Source organism: Gouania willdenowi, chromosome 2 (assembly GCF_900634775.1).
Source record: "Gouania willdenowi chromosome 2, fGouWil2.1, whole genome shotgun sequence".
Classification (NCBI taxonomy): domain Eukaryota; kingdom Metazoa; phylum Chordata; class Actinopteri; order Blenniiformes; family Gobiesocidae; genus Gouania; species Gouania willdenowi.
This window is the reverse complement of record NC_041045.1, coordinates 918033-939271: the sequence shown is the minus strand read 5'-3', so window position 1 is coordinate 939271 and position 21239 is coordinate 918033. Positions and strand designations below refer to the sequence as shown.

At 39.1% G+C, this 21239-nt stretch overlaps 2 protein-coding genes and 1 long non-coding RNA gene across 7 annotated transcripts in view; 1 reads left to right on the top strand and 2 right to left on the bottom strand.

Annotated features, from left to right (window-relative positions):
* The window catches only part of mrps9 (mitochondrial ribosomal protein S9), a 465929-nt gene extending 464919 nt beyond the window's left edge, over positions 1-1010 (bottom strand). For both annotated transcript variants that reach the window (XM_028463176.1, XM_028463167.1), the window contains exons 1-2: positions 868-1010; positions 236-388 (exon numbers count right to left, since the gene is read on the bottom strand). In XM_028463176.1, coding sequence (XP_028318977.1) covers positions 236-388; positions 868-966 — 252 coding nt within the window. In that variant the 5' untranslated portion in view covers positions 967-1010. The remainder of the gene's footprint in view (positions 1-235; positions 389-867) is intronic.
* A 956-nt stretch (positions 1011-1966) lies between these two features.
* LOC114477792 (POU domain, class 3, transcription factor 3-B-like) overlaps positions 1967-21239 on the bottom strand; it is an 88931-nt gene continuing 69658 nt past the window's right edge. Inside the window, exons 1-4 of one of the 4 annotated variants that reach the window (XR_003675775.1) lie at positions 7643-9131; positions 7221-7557; positions 3666-3777; positions 1967-2796 (exon numbers count right to left, since the gene is read on the bottom strand). Coding sequence is in view for 1 of the 4 variants with exons in the window: in XM_028470409.1 (XP_028326210.1) it covers positions 7477-7557; positions 7643-8743 (1182 nt within the window). In the remaining 3 variants the exon portion in view is untranslated. Of the gene's footprint in view, positions 2797-3665; positions 3778-7100; positions 7558-7642; positions 9132-19177; positions 19251-21239 lie in introns of those variants that run through there. The other 3 variants (XR_003675774.1, XR_003675776.1, XM_028470409.1) reach the window with 3 other exon arrangements.
* On the top strand, positions 9610-20398 carry LOC114477807 (uncharacterized). The gene is made up of 3 exons (XR_003675777.1): positions 9610-9801; positions 13556-13586; positions 19580-20398. It is a non-coding gene; the product is annotated as an uncharacterized LOC114477807 (long non-coding RNA).

Genomic DNA, 21239 nt, shown 5'->3' with positions numbered 1-21239 from the left:
GTTCCTTTTTGAAGTCTCTTGATGTGTTTTTTTTTTTGTCTTACTGTATTTTCCTGCAATATTGTTATTCTTTATATTTCTTAATGTATTTCTGCTTCTGATTTATGCATTTTTCTGACATTTTGTGTGTTTACTTTGGGGGCCGCATGAAATTAGACCAAGGGCCACATGGGGCAACCGGGCCACCAGTTGCCCATGTCTGTACTAGAGTCCCCTCACACATACACACACTTACGTCCACATCCTGCTGACTGAAGCTCTCTGGATCTTCTCCCATCATGTTGGCCAGCTGTCTGCGGCCGGCCTCAAACTCCTCCTTCTGTTTCCGGATGAACTCATCGGTAATCTTCTCGGGTCCGGGGGCAGAGGGGGAGCTCCGCAGGGTCACCTGTGCAGGTATATGGACTTGGTAAATGGACATGATTTATATAGAGCTTTATCACCACTGAAACAGTCTCAAAGCTCTTTACACATTCACACACCAGTGGGACAGGACTGCCATGCAAGGCACTAGTCGACCACTGGGAGCAACTTAGGGTTCAGTGTCTTGCCCAAGGACACTTCGACACATAGTCAGGTACTGGGATCGAACCCCCAACCTCTCGATCAGAAGACGACCCTCTACCACCTGAGCCACAGTCGCCTATATCAGAGTTAAAGCTCCGCCGAACAGAAGACAAAAGCTCCATGAGCACAAAGTAACACCCAAACAACCCACAAACTCTTCATTTCACTTTATGTTAACAGAGCTCCGACTGACGCACAGGACGCATGAAGGACGTCAAAATCTGAGCATCTATAGTTCAGTTTCTAGGGGTTGAATTCAGTTTAAATGATTATGGTACGATAAAAATATTAGGTGGTTACCATGCGGTTAACCGGCACCAGGACGGAGTTCTTGTCTGTGCCGCAAAAACCCCATTTTATAAGAAACGATCCCACAGCACGGACACGGACTACCGCCATGTTGGATGACGGAGTGACGTAGTTGCAAACGTAATGACGTCACTATTCTTCTTCAGCTTTTATTTTATGGTAGTTTATTACTCAGTTCAAGGATCATTACCGCCACCTATTGAGCTGGAATGAGACAGACAGTCAATACATGACGTAAAAAATAATAAAATAAAAATAAAAGACAAAATTAACAAAATAAACAAATAAAAAGGTCTTTTTTTTTTTTTAAATGCACAAACATGTAAAGTAAGTCTAACATGTTTTGCTGCCTATGAGTATTCTTACTTTGGTCTCTGAAACAAACATAAAGCAATAATAAAAAGAATGTTTGAATGTACACATATTTAGAAGAAAATATATATATATATCAACAAAAAAATAATAGTTGAAACTGTAAGAAAATTGTTAAAAGCACAATAAAATAAACATCTCTCATTTTTGTGCCACTGTGTTTTAAAGTATCTCATCTTTAATTTCCAATTAATTAATTACTCTGTGTCCTTCTCGTATGTTTTCCCAATATTTATAATCAATCAATGCATTCATCTCCATTTCCTTTCTCTCTTTCTTTTATATCTATAGTTGTTCCCATTCTGATCTTTCTCCTGTTTATGTTCACATTTGTTGGCAATAATTTAAAAATCACAAATGCATGTATTTATCGAACTAATGTTTGTTTGAGTGTTTTATGTTGTTGTTTTTAATTTCGTGAACATTTTTAATATTTTCTTTCATATAGAAATGTATTTTAAGATGTAAACTAATAGATATAGCAAAATAAAAATAAATACACCACTAAATACAGTAAAACGCACTTAAAAATATTTAAAACACTAAAATCTCTGATTTTAAAGCAGACCATGATGGGGAGCATTTAGCATATCTGCATTTGTGTATATAATATTTTATTATAATTTAATTATTCATCTATAAGATACCAAATTGAACATTTAAAAAAAAATACCAGAAATCTGTTTATATTATTAGAAAACAACAAATCATATAGATTTAACTATTTCACACTAATAAATTAAAGGTTTTGTCGTTTCTAAATTTCTTTTGCAAACGTAACAATTGTCCACAAGTTTAAATCTTTTATTAATAAAATCATTTGATGGTTAAATCTCATTTAGAACGTTGAAGTGGACTTCTTTATGTTTTTGGGGAACAGAACATTTTAAATATGTTGTTTTGATGGCTGACATTTCAGATTTATTGTAGTTTTTAAATTCACTTTTCACAATAAAAGGGTTGATGGAATTGACTAAATATTGATGATCACACTTTTTGTTCATGATCTAATTTAATCTGGTGTAATTTGGGTGTTGACGTGTTATTTAACTACATTACTTTTTATTGATTGGATGAGGACATTTAATATTTTATTTTTCACCTTATTTTAAATCTTTACAGATCACCTAAGATTATATTTGATCTCAAAATCATCCTAAATCAATATGTAGCTACTGTTATGAAATAATGACACATAATGAGTCCTGTGTGCTTCTTGTGATTAGCAGCAGGCAGTGTGTGGGACAGCCCCGGTGTAACAGGAGAACAGGCTGAAGACTCTGGGACCTTCTTCACCTGGAACCACTTTAAGGTCCCAGCGTGGATCGTGTTTCTGTGTCTCAGGTGAGAGGAAGGAAAGCAGAAACCCGAGAGTCTATCCGGACCTGCAGCTCCCCGAGGAAAACACGACCTTCACACGGAGTCACTTCCTGTTCAAACAGCACCTCCAGGCTCCCAGGGCCCGAACGGAGATCAGGTCTTCTCGTCAGAGTGACCTTTACCACCTCAGATTTGCTCTCTCAGCTGAAGAAACACAAAGATCAGGACCTGAAGCAGGTCACATGTTCAAAAAGGTTGCAATTCCCTTCAAAATAAAAACCACATTTTTTTTTTTCACACGTTTCCCTGGAAATAGACAAACGCTGACTCGTGTTATTTTTTTTAATGCTCAGAGCCAGCGTTGGGGTCGATGACATTTTTCAGTTACAATTACGATTACAGCGACAAGCATTTTTTCCAATTACAATTATTTTTGTATCCTCAGAAAGTCAATTAATCACAATTACCGAACTTTTTATGTGTTAGCATCTCTAATGCTAACAGGTCCTAAATCAGCTGTAAAATACACTAAAAACTAATATCTATCATCTAATTTATTTCATATCTATTGATTACCTTGTTAGGATTCATAATCAATGAAAATATAGGTTTTAATATTTATGGTGTGGGCGTCTGAGCCTTTATTGTGTCAGTATATCTATAGATTTATGTAAATTTTAAAATGTGTGAAAGCTTGATATGAAACATATTTTAATAATTAATAACTACATATGTGTAGAACTGTAACATATAGAACTGTAACATGGTTCATTAGTTTAGCATTAAATTGTAACTGAGTTTTTAAAAAAGTTTCATGGCAATTACAATTATCTGAACTCAATTACAATCCAATTATGATTACAAAAGCAACAAATTTTGTAATAATGTCAACAAAATGAGAAATATCCAATGAGAAATGACACCAGTTACATATATGTTATATCATGATGATGTTATTATATGAATAGCATCATTAATGTACTTACAGAGACTGATTTGTGGCTGTTTTACATTTAGTAAAAGAAAAACCTCTTATTTTGAAGGTTGCCCAGTTTGGGACTTGATGAAGGGTGTGGACCAGATGTTGGAGAACTTACAACAGAATACCTCCAACAGCTGCTCTCAGAGTCATCACGTTATCCCGAAAAGTCCGAGCACGCCTTCAGGAGATGAAGAATCATCGTCGTCTCCTCCCTCTTCATCCTCAGGCTTTAGGAAAAGGATATGATCCCATAAAGTCATTATATAGGAAGCCTATTATTACTGTATATTTATTCAAAGTTTTTACAATAACTGTTTCCTTCTAAATCTAGGACATACCAGTACTTCCCAACACTGATGGAATAATGCAGTGTTTGCTCCATCCTGACCTTTTTTGGGTCGTGACCCCATTCTGATATCACACATTTCTGGCGCCCCCCGAAAATGTTTTAATGTTAAAAGTGTGTTATGAGTCGTTAGAATTAGTGCACACAGCGACAATATGCGTCAGCTCAGATATGTTTATGCTGTATTTTATTTGAACGAGATTCATATTTGAGAAAGTGAAAATATAGAATACAGTTGTTTGAGGCGTGGTGTTTTAATTTGAAAAGATTAGAAATTTTAAAATGTAATTCTAAATCAATTATTTTTTAATCGAGTCCCACCTCTAATATACTACATATATATCAATTTGAAAAATGATCTCATTAATTTATATTGACGAATTAACAAAATTTGACAAATGTATCAATTACTTGACATTTTAGGCGACCCCAAATAGGGTCACGACCCCAAGGTTGAAAAACACCGGACTAATGTAAACAAAAACATTAATTACCAACTGTATAAAATATAATAAAACTAATAATCTACTCTTTCTTTGTAATAGACATGATACGATGACGTGTGATTTGCATTTTAGATATTTATGTTAATTAGGGATGTACAATAACCCATCGGCCAATTATGGAATTATTATACATTTTTAAACCATTTGATAAGATGAACTGAACCTAGCCACGCCCCTTTACCCTGTATACCTGCTGAGTCAGCGTAGCTACATGCTAAGCTAACCCTGGTATGGAGTTCCATCCTTAAAAGACGTGAACGATACACATTTTTATTTGTATTTTTCCAGTTAAACAGATCCATGTTAATGTGGATTATTGAGGATTTACTTCTAGTTTGTTTTTTTAGTCATTTTACTTTGACAGGAACAGATCTATTCTTTATATGTCTGTAAAAAAAGGACAGGAACAGACATAATGACCTTTGTCTACATCTAAAGCATAATCTGCATTTTAAAATACATTATTAACTTCTCTTTGTTGTTACAAATTAGCTTTGAAAAGTTTGTGTTTTAAAATTATTTATTATTAGATTGGATAGAAAAACAGCCATAATAGCAATAATGGCAGAATAAAGTATCAATAATAATGATGAATAAATATAAATACAAATGGTAAAGAATAGGTACACAATGTGGTATGGGATTCATACACTATGATACAATGTCAGTGTTATATATATATATATATATTAATCTTTTCAGAGTATTGTATTATACATCGTATCGTGAGAATAATCAAATTTAATAATAATATTTGATTTACTTGAGTAGATTCTGTTTATTTGTTCACTCTAATAATTTGTATCTATTTTTCTCCACAAAATTAACATTATTATAGATTTGCACTTTTAAAAACATTCCATTTGTGCCTGTCATGAATATTAACAAAAATATGTCACATGTTTAGGTCAATTTGACACCAATAATAGTGTCAAAACTAAAAATATGTATTTTATTTAGAGTAATTTAGTCACATTAGAGAAGTTTTGTCTGATCACAGATGAATAGAAATGTCTTATTAAATTTTATATGTTTTCACATGAACATTTGACTTCATGTTTGTCACAGTTTGAGTTGTTTGCTCAAAGGCTGAGGCAGGGCTTCTTCAGCGTAATTTGTGTGCACGTCGCTCAGTTATTCATGAGCATAAAAAGCTTTTTAACGTTGTATTACATTGTTTTTATTTTTCATATATGATATTCGGCATTAAATATTTGGATATTTAACAGAGTCTCTGCAGAGCCTCTAGCGGCCGCTGGGGGGCGCGCGCATGCCGCACGGAGCGTCTTCAGCCGTTAAACATTAGTTTAAACAGTTTGGATGATTTTATTCAAATATTTGGTCATTTCTTGATTTCAAAAACACTTTGATCAATGTTTAACAAATATAAACAACATTTTAGTTGGTTATTTCAAATCGTAGCACACACACAAACATCTGCAGGTGTTTAATGTTTCGTCCTTAGTGTGCGCGTGCGTTACATCCGAATACTTTCAATCAAATTATATATACATATATATATATATATTATCAAGGACACATAATCCGAATGAGTCAGAAAATTGAATAAATTAAACCCAACTTTAAACACGTTTGATAATTCGGTGCAGCTTTAAAATGTGAAATATTTAGCATGATTTTTACCGTCAGAACAGAAGATAAATGCAATTATTATTTATTTATATCTATATTTACAGCATATGTTTTTTGAGATATAAACATATTGCTTACTTTAACACTGAAATTTAACATTGTTGAATTATAATATGTTTGAGGCCTCAAACCAACAATTAAACAAAATAATAACAACAATAATAATAATAATACTTGTAATTTAAGAGTTGATTGAACTTTGTTTTTTAAATCGAAAATCAAACGAATGAAAGTGTTTTCTTTGTAATTACTAACGCACGCACGCAGTTTCCTTATTAAAATATGTGCCTAAAAGAAATGAAACTACCGCAGAGAAACGTGCGCTGTCATCCATATTCATGTGTGTGTGTTTGTGATAAATCTAATACAAAACACACACACACACATCTACAAAAACCGCGTGTTTAAATGTAATTTAAAACATTTCGTAGGTTTTATCGTTTTATTCTATAACGTATTTACGTCATTTGAGTGTGTGTGTGTGTGTGTGTGTGTGTGTGTGTGTGTGTGTCTATATTTTGTGATGAAGTCCATGAGATGACTTTATAAATAAAGTTAAATTGAATTAATAAACTTATTATTTTAAGTTCAACACTAGAAATGTGATATTTATAAATTTATAATAAAAGAACAAACTGAGCCTTTATTGAACCTGTTTTCTAGTTTGTTTGTTTTTTTAAAACAAAAGTTTATTTAAATTATTTCACGTGCACGCCTCCCTTTATAACCTGGGGTCGCGGTTGCGCGCACGGTGCAAGTGAGGCCCAACTCCTGTCACGTGACTTTGCCAGTTATCAACAATAGTAAATAATAGTTTGTTTTTAGAGTCTAAACAGACATCAACGAGTCACAGTTTAACCTTATAAGGCACAGATTCAGAAGTTTATGGTTCAATTCCCCTCACAGGGCCGTGACCGCGCTGTGCTGTGACCCCCGCGGGGTCCGCAAACCTCAGAGTGACACAAGGAACACACACTTTACCTTTGAAAAAACCAAAACAATTATCACACACACACACACACACACACACACACACACACACAGCGCGTTTCACTCTAACAAATTTATTGTGTCTCGGACCCACTAAATGAAATTAAATTACAATCAAATGATCACATCAAACATCAGCAGGACGGAGCCTCCGCGACACAAAGAAATAAATTACCGTGAGGGAAAGTCCGCTGCGCGTGCACACGCCTCAGTTACACGCACGCGTGCATGTCCATACCTCTCCGGGTAGAAAAAGAAAGATGTGTGTGTGTGTGTGTGTGAGGGGGGGGGGGGGGGGGGGGGGGGTAAAGTCCTTTAAATAATAATAAACAGTGATGATGAGGATGATGAGATCTCTGAGATCCGCGGGGAGACGTTAAAATCCCTGATCCTCCGTGCGTGTGCGTGTGAGTGTCCGCTGTCCGTGGTGGTCAGTGAGCGAGGATGACCTGGTGGAAGGACCCCCCATTCCGCTGCTCTTCATCCTTCAGGGTCTCTACTAAAAAATGTCCCTAGAACACAAACACAACATAGATCTGTGTTAGACGCGTGCACGTGCTCACACACACACCGGTGCGCGTGTTTGTTTCCACTCACGTTGGCAGCCTGAGAGAAGCCGTCCTCGGGTGTGTGCGCGCCCCCGGGCGGGGTCATCCTCTTCTCCTTCTGCCGCCGGTTGCAGAACCAGACCCGGACCACCTCCTTCTCCAGCTGCAGGCTGTCGGCCAGGGACGTGATCTCCTGCGCGGACGGTTTGGGACACTTGAGGAAGTGGCTCTCCAACGCGCCCTTCACGCTCACCTCGATGGACGTGCGCTTCTTGCGTTTCCGACCCTGTGCCGCGATCTTGTCGATGCTGGTGGGGCTCCCCGTGGTGGAGTCCGCCTCCTCCAGCCACTTGTTCAGCAGAGGCTTCAGTTTGCACATGTTCTTGAAGCTGAGCTGCAGGGCCTCGAACCTGCAGATGGTGGTCTGAGAGAACACGTTTCCGTACAGCGTTCCCAGGGCGAGCCCCACGTCCGCCTGCGTAAAGCCCAGTTTGATCCGCCGCTGCTTGAACTGTTTGGCGAACTGCTCCAGGTCGTCCGAGGTGGGGGTGTCGTCGTCCGAGGCCGGGTCGTGGCTGCTGACGGCCCCGTGGTGCTGCTGGTGGTGTTGATGGAGGTGATGGTGATGGTGGTGCTGCTCCAGGTCCGGGGTGCCCCCCCGCACCAGCCCGGGGTGCACCAGGCTCTGTCCGCCAGGGCTCAGCATGCTGAAGCCCCCGGGCTGTGAGTAGAGCAGCTGCTGCTGCTGCGGGGCCCCGGGGATGGATCCCCATGTCCCCCCGTGGCTCTGGTGGAGGGGGGGCCGGTGGTGCAGCGCAGTGTCCCTCCCGGAGTTCTTGACCTCCTGCTGTGGGCTTCCCGTCATCCCCACCGGGCTGGACGCCCACGGAGACCCGGCCTCCGCTGCTGCCGCGGCTGCGGCTGCTGCGTGCGGCAGCGCGGTGACCCACTGGGGGGTATGGCTCAGCATGTGCCCCCCCTGCATAAAGTCACTCTGCACCATCTTAAGGGAGGGATCGCCCCGGTAACCTCCGGAGCCGGTGGTGACCGCGGTGCTCCCCAGCTGCATGCCCCCCCCTCCGGAGTCCGAGTGCATGATGGACCCGGACAGGAGGCTGTTGGGCAGGTAGTTTGAAGCGGCGGCGGCCATCCCGGTGAACGTGCGCGTGTCTCCCCCTCCCCGTGGACGGTCACTGTGGACAAGTGTCTCTCATGAATTATTCAAAGTTGAAAAAGTCACACAAACCGCTCTCCGTGGGAACACGCGCACAGATAAAGATCTGTCACGCTCCGCGCAGCGCGTCTCCGTGAGTCTGTGAACGCATCAGGAAACTTTTCCTCTCCAACATTCAAACGAAAACACACTGACGAACTTCAACGTGCACGCCGTCCGCGCACCCCGTGAGTCCCGCTCCCGTCCTTCGTGCACCCGCAGAGCATGAAAGGAGCGTGTCTTATTAAGCAGTGCGTGGTCCTGCGGGTCTGTGCGGGTCTCGGTGCGGCGCGCAGCCTCTCTTTGTTCTGGTTTGATGTGTATAAACCTGGCAAACCACAAACTGCCGCTAAGTACGACCCGCTCCGCCCCCCACCCCTCCTCCTCGTCCTCTACCAGCCATCTCAGCCCCGCCCCCCGCCGGGAGACGCACCGTTTATATCCGTGCGTCCCCGCTGATTGGCTGCAGAAGCTGTGATTGGCAGATCAGCATCAGGCAGATCAGATTGGCTGGATCCTAATTGGGGGGGGGGGGGGGGGGGGGGGGGGGGGGCAATAACACACAAAAACAATACAAAATCACTGCCACCTCAGAAACACACAATCAGGACTCTCACATGAGGTTCAGGGTTTGATTCCCACTGTTGACCTCCGTGCACGCGCACAGTAAGTTGACAGTAAAAGGTTAAACAGGGACACACCAGGATGGGTGCACAGGTAGGGGGTGAAGTGTGTGTGTGTGTGTGTGTGGGGGGGGGGGTAGCTGTCAGACCCACACACAGCGCGTCCCATGGAGAGGTGTACCTGCGTGCGTGCGCGTGGAGGTGCGCCTCTGCTCTCACCGCGGGGCGCGCGGAGGCCGACAGTTAGCGCTGATTTTCATTTGCATAAATTTTCATATATTTTAGCGGGAATAATAGCAGCGGCGGCGCGAGGCAGCGGCTCAGTCGAGGCTGAGCAGGAGGAGGACGCACGTGCAGCGTGCACGGCTCCAGGTAAGTCCATTTTTAGTGCACATTTCTGCACTGGGCGCATTTTAAAAAGTCTCTGTTCCATGGATTATAAACACCGGTGTGTCACAGTCCGTGCACGTGCTGCTGGATCTGCGCGGTTTAAAAGGGAAAAAAATGCAGTTTGTCCCGCGGGTGATGCACAGGGAGAGGATGGATGGATGGATGGATGGATGGATGGATGGATGGATGGATGGATGGATGGATGGGGAGCAGTGTGCGTAAAAGTTTGCCGGCACAGAGTGCAGAGAGCGCCGGGCTCAGGGAGGAAGAGGAGGAGGAGATGCATTTTTGCAGAGAGAACGCGGTCTCCGTGGAGGCCCAGAGGAGGAGGAGGAGGAGGAGGAGCAGGGCTGGAATAAAGGACGCATTCAGCTGTGCTGGGGTCTCAGTGGGCGGACACGCGACACACTAAACCAACCCGATCAGCGCACAAATGATGAAGGAGCGGATTTCTGTCATTTCAGCTGAAAAACGCAACGTTTGGACTTACAATTAATATTATTATGGAGTTATTACTTTATTATTATTATTATTATTATTATTATTATTATTATTACACGCTCTATTCGTTCTTATTTTCTTTAATTCTTCCATGAAGCCTGATAATTCATTAATTCATCTTTATTTACTCGTTAATTGACATTATTTACAGGTTAAAGATGATTTATAAATCAAACAAAACAAACTCCGTTTGTTTATTGGAGAAAAAAAATGGAACTAAAAACTTTTGGTGAGTTTTTGGAATACATGCCATCATTTTATTCTGAAAGTTATTCTTCTGTTAATACGTATAACAAGTCAAGCTTAAACACTCCATATTTACTTTTGACACCATAACCCTATGTACGTGTGAAGTGATGCGTTCACGTGCCCGAGAGTCAGCGTTATGCTGCGTTTAAAGACATTTATTTAATGACAGATTAAAGTCAGTCACCTGCCGCTGGGGGGCGCACTTACATTTGGGCAAAAAACGCTGTTAAACGCACGAAAACAAGCTCCAAACGTTCACTTCTGACATCAAAATTACCCTGTAAATGTTCAAATAATTATTAAGATTTAGAGAAAATAACTAATATAATTATTAAACACTTCATTTCATTAAAGTAAAGGGTAACTTTCACCGCTTCTGGAAGTGAACGCCTCTCAAAATAGAGAGATGAGAATAAAATCAGCAGAAAACGAAAAAAAAAATAAAAACAATTCACAAAAATAAATTAAATTAAATAAACAGCTAAATTAAATGTTGATTTTTTTTTTTCTTTTTTACGTGGCTTAAAACTGGTAGTCATGGTAATAAAAGTTACACACTCACAAATGTGTGACATTATTGAAAACATCAACTTTTAATGTAGGTAATATAAATATGAATTACAATGTGTGTGTGTGTGTGTTTTAACGAAGCGTAACATATTGTATATCTCAATTAGGGATGCCCGATAGTTATTGATCTGCTAATTTATCGGACATTTCTTCATAATTTATCAGTCTTTAAAAAAAACAGTAGAACCAATAAGTGACATGATGATATAACCCCGCCCCTTTACCCTATGACCCTGCTGAGCCAGCACTGCTACTGTACGTGCTAAGCTAACCGCTCTGTTGGCAAATATTGTTGATTCTTCATGTTGTGCGATCCGTCACCTGGAAAGATGTTAAATAATGTGGGAATATGAAACAGCTGGTGCACAGACTGTCAGAATAAACCCTGACAGATGTGGAGCAGACTTCAAAAAGTCACGTTTTCGTGAGTTGAACAGCTGCGTGTCAAATGTGTGGGCGTCGTTTGGCGTCTGCACGCCTTACACACAAACCAAAGTAGCAATTTAACAAAATAAAATACCCCAAAACTTTCATTTTTAACAACTTTTATTTCTGTCTTCTGTGCACGTGACTTTGATGAACTCTGATGCCTTTTATTTTGAAAATCCCCCCTGAGGCTCTGGTCACAGGGGATGGCACAGCCGGATCTGCTCTTGCCCGACTTCATCGCTGACTATGGGATTCAAACCTCTGACCTTTAGACTGGGAGCTTTGCTGAGTCACTGTGACCTGTGGGGCTTTTATTTTGGTAAATCTCACACAGAGTTCAGATCTACAAACCCTCCTGAGGCGAGACAGCGTCAGACTCCGGCTCCTAAACGTGCACAGCCACGTGCACTGCCACGTGCACGCCCCCTGCCATACGGAACTGTAACATTACCACACCGACGTCAGTGCGCGACCTCGTCACCACAAATGAGACGTTTGGAAATAAATGCATCGCTTTTCTCCAATCTGAGATCCTCTACATGTGGGTCGGGACCCAACCTGGGCCACGGATGTGTTTTCAGGGTCCTGAACAAAAAGTATTTGAATGTTGTTGTCTTAATTTGAAGGGGTGTGCAGTTTATTGATTGTGTTTCAGTCATTGTTTTTGTTTGCTTTTATTGTTTATATAGTTTTTGTGTTAATGTGGTTTTATTTTGAAACCTTCCAAACCTTTGCTGTTGTCTGTGTTTCTATTATACAGTTGATACAGTATCTGAGACATATTTCCTCCACATTTTGTCACTTTGAAACAAAGTTAAGCATTTTTAACATAAAAAATAAAAAAACATTATTTAGCATCTTTCCAGCTGAGGGATGAAGAGCAGATGTTTCCTCCTTTGTTTTTTCTTTTTTTTGTAGTTTTGATGTTGTTTTGTTTGGATTTTTTTTTTTGTGTTTTATTAGTGTTTTTACATCGTTTTTATTTTTTTCTCTTATAAAGTGTTTCTCTTTTCTTGTCTTTTAATGTGTTATTTCAGCCTTCATGTATTTTTGTTTATTTATTTTTTGTAGTTGTCTTTTGTGTATTTCTGTTGTCATTTTGTCTGTTGGCTTTTTAAAATTTAGCTGAATATTTTGTCTTTTTCTGATGTTGAGTTTAAAACTTTGTGTTTTGTGTCATATTTTAGTTATTTTGAATGTTATACTTGTTGGTTTGTGTCTTATTAGTGCTTTTTTTAATGTATCTATCTTTTTTTATGGACTTTTTATGTGTATTTTCTCACCCTTTAATGGCTTTTTGAAGTGTTTTTGTTGCCGTTGTGTAGTTAAGCTGTTGTTTTCTTGTGTCTATGTATTTTTTGTCTATAGATCTGTGTACGTCGTTGCATCTTTTGAGACTTTGTTGTCGACGATGTCTATTTCAGGGATTTTAATAGTTTTGTGTGTTATTGTAGATATTTTCAGTATTATTCTTGGTGTTTTAAAGGGTTGTTTTTCTACTGCTAAACTAAAAGTTCCATTGATTAATTCATTACTTAATTTAGTTTTTTTGGAGAACCCTTTCTGTATTTTTCTTGTCCTTTTATATTATTTTTGGAATTATTTTTTGTAGTTTTGCTTTTTTTGCGTCTTTTTGGAGTGTTATGTGTATTTTTTGTTGCCAATTATGGTACAGTTCAGTTGTCTTTTAGCATTTTTGTACTTTTGTTGTTGTTATATTTGTGTTTTTTTTTTTTTGGACGTCCATTGTGTATTTTTGTGGTCATTTTGTGGCTTTTTGGTGTTGTTCTGTTCACTTTCTGGTAAAAACTCTATAAAAAAAAGAAAATGTAGCGACAAAACTGAACTAAAATCACTTTTTCTGTGTGTGTGTGTGTGTGTGTGTGTGTGTGTGTGCGCGTGTGTGTGTGTGTGTGTGTGTGTGTGCGTGTGTGTGTGTGTGTGCGTGTGCATGTGCGTGTGCATGTGCATGTGTGTGCGTGCGTAGGAGAGGAAAAAGAAGAGGGGGATGAAGACGTGTAAGTATACAGTGAGATATTTTCAAAAACAACTTTAAAGATATTTTATAAACATCAACACATTTAAAAACACTTAAATATACCAGACCTGTCTTGATAAAAGTATTTTATTATTGAAACGTACCGTAAATGTTTTGAAACATTTTAATTACATATTTAAATATACAAACAATATTTATGATTGTATTTTAAATCCTTTTAAACCTCTTTTCTCTAACACATTGTTTAACTGAACACATCCAGTTTTAAAATGTTTTGAATATATTTCTCATATTTCATAATGTTTTACTTACTGCTTTAATGGCCTTTTCATTATATACTGTATATAATGAACAGTGACTGTAAGTCTTGAAAAACTTTTTTTTAAATTGCATTTTGAACAACTTTTTAAATGTTTTTTGCACTTTTTTCCAAGTTTTTCTGTAGTTTTTTTTTATCTTGTTGTTGACGAGAGTTTCTGTATGAGTGCTTGTGACGACAATAAACATATCAGAGACCCGTGTGTGTGTGTGTGTGTGTGTGTTTCGTTCAGTTCAGTAAATATAGAAACTTTAAATTAGAATAAAGGATGCACCTGAGGGATGATGTGAAAAACAAATGTTTTGTTTGTATAAATAGTTAATTTTAAGTTTGAGCGTTAGGAAACATAAATAAAATGCTAGCATTTATTTTTGTTCATAAACCTATAAATCATTTTGGTGAATAAGTGTTCATCCATTTTATAGAATATAAATATAAACACATAAATAACATCTTACTTCATCCTTGCAGTTGAACTTTTATTGTGTTTGATTTATTGATCCAAACTTAACCTTAAGGGCCTGTACTACAAAGTTGGATATAAGTATATCTGGGACATCTCTTCGTTAGCTGACTTTACCTTATCAAACATTCTATGTGAGAGAGCAGCTGTACTACGAAGCAGGATATAAACACGTTCAAGTAACCACGCGCTCCTGTGACAGGAAGTGGAGATTGCAGCGTCAGAACAATCACAATCATGGAAGTTAGCGCAATAAGAGGCTGGCTAAAAATATCCAGGATATCTCTCCGTTAGCAGGTTTGACCTATATATCTGTAGTGCGTTAACATAGGACAAGTGTTTCCAACCTGGATCAGAGCGCGCTCACATAAAAGGGGCGGAGTTTGCTGCATCTGACCAATCTCAAACATAATTAAAGCTGCAAGCAGCGATGAACGGGCCCTCGCAACCACACGTATGTTGGGACGTGGTGTGTTCCATGTTGGGGTGTGGCAGAAATGTTAAAGTGAGACATAGCTGATCATTTTAAAGGATTATATCACAAACTTTCTGCAAAGTTCTGTCCAAATATAATGTCTATAATTTCCTTTTACCAATAGGTGGCGCTATGACTATGCATGACTCTTAATAACTATCATAAGCTTCCCTATGCTGTGAAAAGTTCCTGGTGAGAATCCTGTTTGTGGTAAAAAGAAATAACAGTACTGACCCAGATCAGGGAAATCCTCAGTGTACTGAAGTAATAGTTCTTCAGTACACTGAAGTATTCTGACATCATCACTCTACAGTGACGCGTACTAATTTTCATGAGTTTTTGAACGTGTTTAGGCCCTCAAAAATGCTATAATAAAAATAATAATAAAAACGAGGTGCATTACAATAGGGTCCTAAAAATATCACAAACAGTCAAATATAAAGAATTAAAATCCATAAAGTGGACCAAAAACAGCTCTGTAGCTGCAGAAAAAGCAGGAAGGAAGGAATACAGACAGGAAGCTGCTGACACTGTTAATGCGTAAATTTGTGAGATTGTACAATATTAATCTATTAGACAATAACTGTATTGGAGCACATGTTTATATTTACACATCTGCCTCATTTTGGGTGTTGTTCTTGCCTATATTGTCTTATAGAGCCCTCCCACTTTGTGTATAGCAGTGCAGCATGTATTCTCGCTGAGGCTCTAAGTGTATAAATGAATAATTAATTCATAGATCTGCAGTACAGATAAAGGCTTAAACCTATTACCTGTTACATCATCATGAAATATTACAAATTGCTCTTAATTAGAAAAAAAACAAAAAACAGACTCAGTTATTGTAGAACAAACATTCATTGTTCGAAGCTGACCAATCACTGACTGCTATACCTTAATCACACAGGAAGCCACACCCATAATGATAATCTACAGTAGCGCCTCCTGGAATAAGGTGATTATGTTTAAAAAGCACAGTTTCCTCCTCATCACTACTGCTAATGCCATTACCATATCACACACACACACACACCTACACACACACACACACACACACACACACACACCCCTACACACACAGCTCTCCATCCCTAACATTTACATTTCAAACCACCTGAACCTCCAGCACCATCCATTATTCACCAGGCTGTGGGTGAAAGGGAGAGTGTGTGTGTGTGTGTGTGTGTGTGTGTGTGTGTGTGTGTGTGTGTGTGTGGATTTTGTTTCATTTTGTCACAACATTCGAGTCACAAACACTCAACGTCACACAAACTTGAACAACTCTAAAACTCGTAGAGTGTTTTTGTCGCTGAAAAATTACAGCATGAAATCTGTGTGTGTGTGTGAGAGAGAGAGAGTGAATTAGTGTGGGCTATAGTGTGTGTGTTACAGTAAAGTATGTAAGTGTGCGTGTGTGTTAAAGTTGATCATAAGCTATTGATGAAGATGATGATGAAGATGAATGTCTCTCTGTGCTTACATGTGCGATGTATGAGCTGCACATGTACGTGTGATTTATGTTTCACACCCTCAACATTTTTTGTGTATGTGTGTTCATATACGTTTGTGTGTGTGTGTGTGTGTGTGTGTGTCCTTCACACGTGCAGAACGTTAAAACACAGAACAATATTTTAAAGAATAAATTCTCAGCTTTGATGGAGTCTGACGACATTTGAAACTAGAGATAGTTTAATCTGAATCTGATTTAGAACCAGATTCAACACCAGGAACAGGAAGTGGTTCCTCACATAAACAGTGACATCATCACTCTCAATGAGTGACTTAAAGTCACACTTTCATTAGTAATGTCTATATTCATGTCTGTCACAGATACTAATATGAACTGTTCAGCAGCTATTAGGCTAATACAGTAGCATTAAGGTCTACAACTGTTTGTACAAAAAAAGATGAAAACTGATGTTTGTCATATTTAATGTCTATAAAATGAACTAAAGAATAAAATAAATTAAATAAACACACTTTTGAAAAGAGCGTCAGTTATGTTTATCACAATTAGAGAGAGATTCCAGATGCCAATATATATGTATACAGTATATATCTATATCTATAGATCTATATATATTAGGGGGAGCAGCGGCGGCCATATTGATAGTAGTGAGCCCCTCAGTTTATCAGCACGGCATTCTTTAAAAACAATGTGCATTTATCATATTTCATGTATTTTAGTTTTTCTGTTATTATTAATCTCATCTATAGCTGCTGATCTTCATGTTTTTATAGTTTATGACTCGTTTCCACTGGTAAAAAGTTCCTGGTGCTGCTTTTTTTAGTTCCTCCATAAAAATCAGCCCTGGTCTGATCATGTGACGTAAGCTCAAAGTAGACACTGATTGGTTCAGAGAATCATCACAGCATAAAGTCATTAACTCACACACAGAGGAAACATTTGACCTCCATTGATTATTGTTGGTGATCTTATGATTCAATAGAAAACGCTCTGAAGAACAGAATCAGGTCCTGAAAGCGAGGAGTGTAGAGCTGATTCAATAGAAAAGCACCATTAGTCGTGGTAGAAATGAAACGTGTTTCAGTCTGTGTTTAAAACATGAAGCTGTGATGGTGCATTTAATAAAAACACAGGATAGAATGAAATACAAGATGAATTCATCACCATGTGACCATAAAAACAGGAAGAAGTGGGTCAGAAAATGGATGGATGATGGATAGATAAATGAATGGATGGATGGATACATAGATGGATAGATGATGTATAAATGGATGGATGGATAAATTGATGGATGAATGAATAAATGGATGGATGGATAGATGGATACATAGATGGATGTATAAATGGATAGATGTATAAATGGATGGATGGATGGATAGATGTATAAATGGATGGATGGATAAATTGATGGATGAATGAATAAATGGATGGATGGATAGATGGATGTATAAATGGATAGATGTATAAATGGATGGATGGATGGATAGATGTATAAATGGATGGATGGATAAATTGATGGATGAATGAATAAATGGATGGATGGATAGATGGATACATAGATGGATGTATAAATGGATAGATGTATAAATGGATGGATGGATGGATAGATGTATAAATGGATAGATGTATAAATTGATGGATGGATGCAACCATGAATTTTACAGATGTAGGCACACAGTAAACGATGCATCTCTATTTCACCAGTAAATTGTAAAGTTTGTATCTAGATACTGATTCTTATGTCCACATACTTAATAGGGATACATCAAAGCAATCACCTCTGAGGAAGACGGGCAGTATACAGTCGAAAGGAGATGAAATTGTCTGAATAAACCAAACCTAAACATATTTTCTAAGCAGAGGTTGACTGAGGTACTGGGATGAGAGCCATTGTAGACCATAGTGTGTACTGGTGTAGACATGTTCTCATGCTAGACCTCATGTGGCTGATGAATGCATTGGTCTCAATCATAACACCACATCTGGAACATCACATCTCACCATAGTTAACTGATGCTCTGATCCCTCAGGAGAACATGTGTTCTCATCAGGAGAACGTCTAGATGATGTCGTGAGTGGATACAGAAACACGACTGAAGGTGGAAATAATAAATAAAAAAACACTCAAATATCACTAAAAACGTTTAAATGTGTCATAAAATCACCATGGAAACATTAATAACACAAATACACGTCACATGACGCAGACATGTCATAGCTTTATAATTAAAAATGATTAGTGATTATTAGACCTTTTAATGCAGGACGTTCTAAGGAGGTTCTGAGCGTCCATCTTCCTGTAGCGAAGTCTCACAGGAGTTATGAGGCTCCTCCCCCAAACACGTTCAAAGCACAATTATACCTTGTTGACATTTAGAAATATCGCTTTTATCTTGTTAAAATCTATAATGAGTCTCATTTACACTAGTTTTCAGTTATTTCTACAGAAGTTGAATCTGATGAGTTTCATTCTGAATCCAGTTATTTTCATCATTCTTTGTTCTCAACACATTCCACTCTGTGTGAAGATTTTCATCTGGAACATTTCATTAATATCTACGCTTGTTTTTCAGAGCAGTGTACTGTATATATTCTATAACGACACGCTCGGGTGGACAGAGTACGACTGCTCATTTCCTGTCTTGGTTCTGTTTGTTGATGTATTTGCTTAGTGTATTGGACAAACCTGTAACCGTGTTATGCTAGTTTTGTGTCTTACGATGCCATCGATGTTGTTAGTTTTTGACGGTCCATCGTGGTCGCTCGTTGGTCCGGCGTGTGTGTGTGTGTGTGTGTGTGTGTGTGTGTGTGTGTTCCTGTGACGGCCCGTCTGACAGATTCTCACTCGTCTGTTCTTCACACCTCAGAGGTGTGAGATGACTTACCTGCTGACTGACGCCGTCACCATCATGTCAACGCGTTCGTTTGCGTCACGAAGACACAAAGTTTCACCGTCCTCTGAAATAAACGGAAATATTAAAACAAATTATTTAAAGGAATAACAAAGCAGCTTCACTCAAATATTGACATAATATATTGTTCACATGTAAATATTGTGGAAAATAAAAATTTTCAGTATACAATGAGCCAGAAGAATAGACACCAGTGCAGGCAGGACTGAACCATTACAATTGTTTTTAAAGTTACATCATTTAAAATATCAAGGCTCCATGAATATACATGTGGGATACATTTATAAAAAATAAAAAAAGGTTGTAATTTTGGTTAAAGAAACCTTTAGATCAGCACGTGTGTGTGTGTGTGTGTGTGTGTGTGTGTGTTTACAGGTCTCTCTCCCGAGGTGACGGTGTGAATCAAAGAAAGGCGGTTCCTTTGAAACGCCGTTGTTTCACGCTGCGTTAAAATGAAAATCAACACTGAGGATTTTTTACTTCTCACTTAACTTCTAAAAGTCTCCAGACCAGAAGGAACCAGTCTGAAGAACACAAAGACCTGTTGGTCGGTCAACAACGCAAACAGGAGGCAGGGCTAAGTTCATGAACCAAGTCCATGGCAGAGAACCGGGAACAGGAACCAGAATGAAGGTCGTGATTAGTAAAAAGGAATGAAAACCAGAATTGTGAAATTCAACTATTTTTAAGAACCAGGGGCCAGTTCAAGAACAGGGAACCAAATCAAGGAACCAGGTTGTTTGTAATATCTATAGCCAAGTCAAGGAACCAGGATCAGGAAGAAGAAACATGATGAAGAGCGAGGGATTGTGTTTAAGAACCTGGGCTCAGTTCAGGAACCAGTGCCAGGTCAAGAACCAAAAAGCCACAACCATTTCTAACAAAGGACCAGACCACGCTACAAAAGCATCAATCTGGGCCTAGACTACATTTCAGCTGCAAACAGAATGAACTCAGTTAGAGAAGGTGATGCCCCCCTAGGATGTGTGTGTGGCCTGCTGCCCCCCCCCCCCCCCCCACCAAGCTGTGGGAACCACAGCCTGGAACAAAGGGCAACCAAAGAAGAGGAGACAAAACACTGGTCTCTCACACACACACACTGAGGTCAGAGGTCATGGTGAGCACAGAACCTTTTTTCTTGATTCATTCATTTTCCCTGCCAGGACGGCCATGGGGAAGGATCCACCGCATCATGAGGCAATACCCATTGCACCGTGCACACACACACACACACACACACACACACACGGCATCATGAGGCTATACCCATTGCACCGTGTGCCAGTGAAGTAAGTCCTAAACATCACAGCACTGAGTTCTAAGAAGTACGGTGGCTGTGAGAGGGTTCTGGGTAGGGTGGGTTTGGTGGGTTTCAGTTATTGGCTGATTTTAGAGTATGAACAATCTGTGTTGAACTGTGTTTTAGGTGAGGGTGGAAGACGTGCAGTGGATTCCGTTAGTACAAAGCTATGTGCAGTAAATTATAAAGGATAAGGATGGGTACCACATTCACGTATGGTGCCATGTTTGGGTCCCTAAACGCATCTTTGTGACTGTGAGAGAGAGCAGAAGAAGGTGATTGTCCATGACGGGTTTGAGCGTAATGACATCAGTGGGTGCGGGTTCAGAATACATGGCTCATACAGAGTTACTCCCACTGTTATATTTATGACGTGAGCGTTGGGAAAACCAGGAATCTGAGGAATCTCTTGGTTAAACACAAAGCTAAAGTCTTTTATTAAGAAGAAACACCATGAAAAGCACAATACGGATCCAATCTGGATGAGAATATTGATCCTTACTAAAATGAAATGGAATCTTCCATGCATGGCGTAAGGTCTATCAATGGTTTAAAATGAGTCAAAATCACAGACAGACAAAGAAGGAGGAAAACGTTTCCTGTTGTAGCTTAATCTTTATATTTATTATAAATGAAAAAGAAAGAAGAAGTAACACTGCTTTGTTGTATTTACAATACAAACAGTTGGATGTTGTTTTGATTTATTTGTTAAAGTGTATATATTGAGAAATAAAT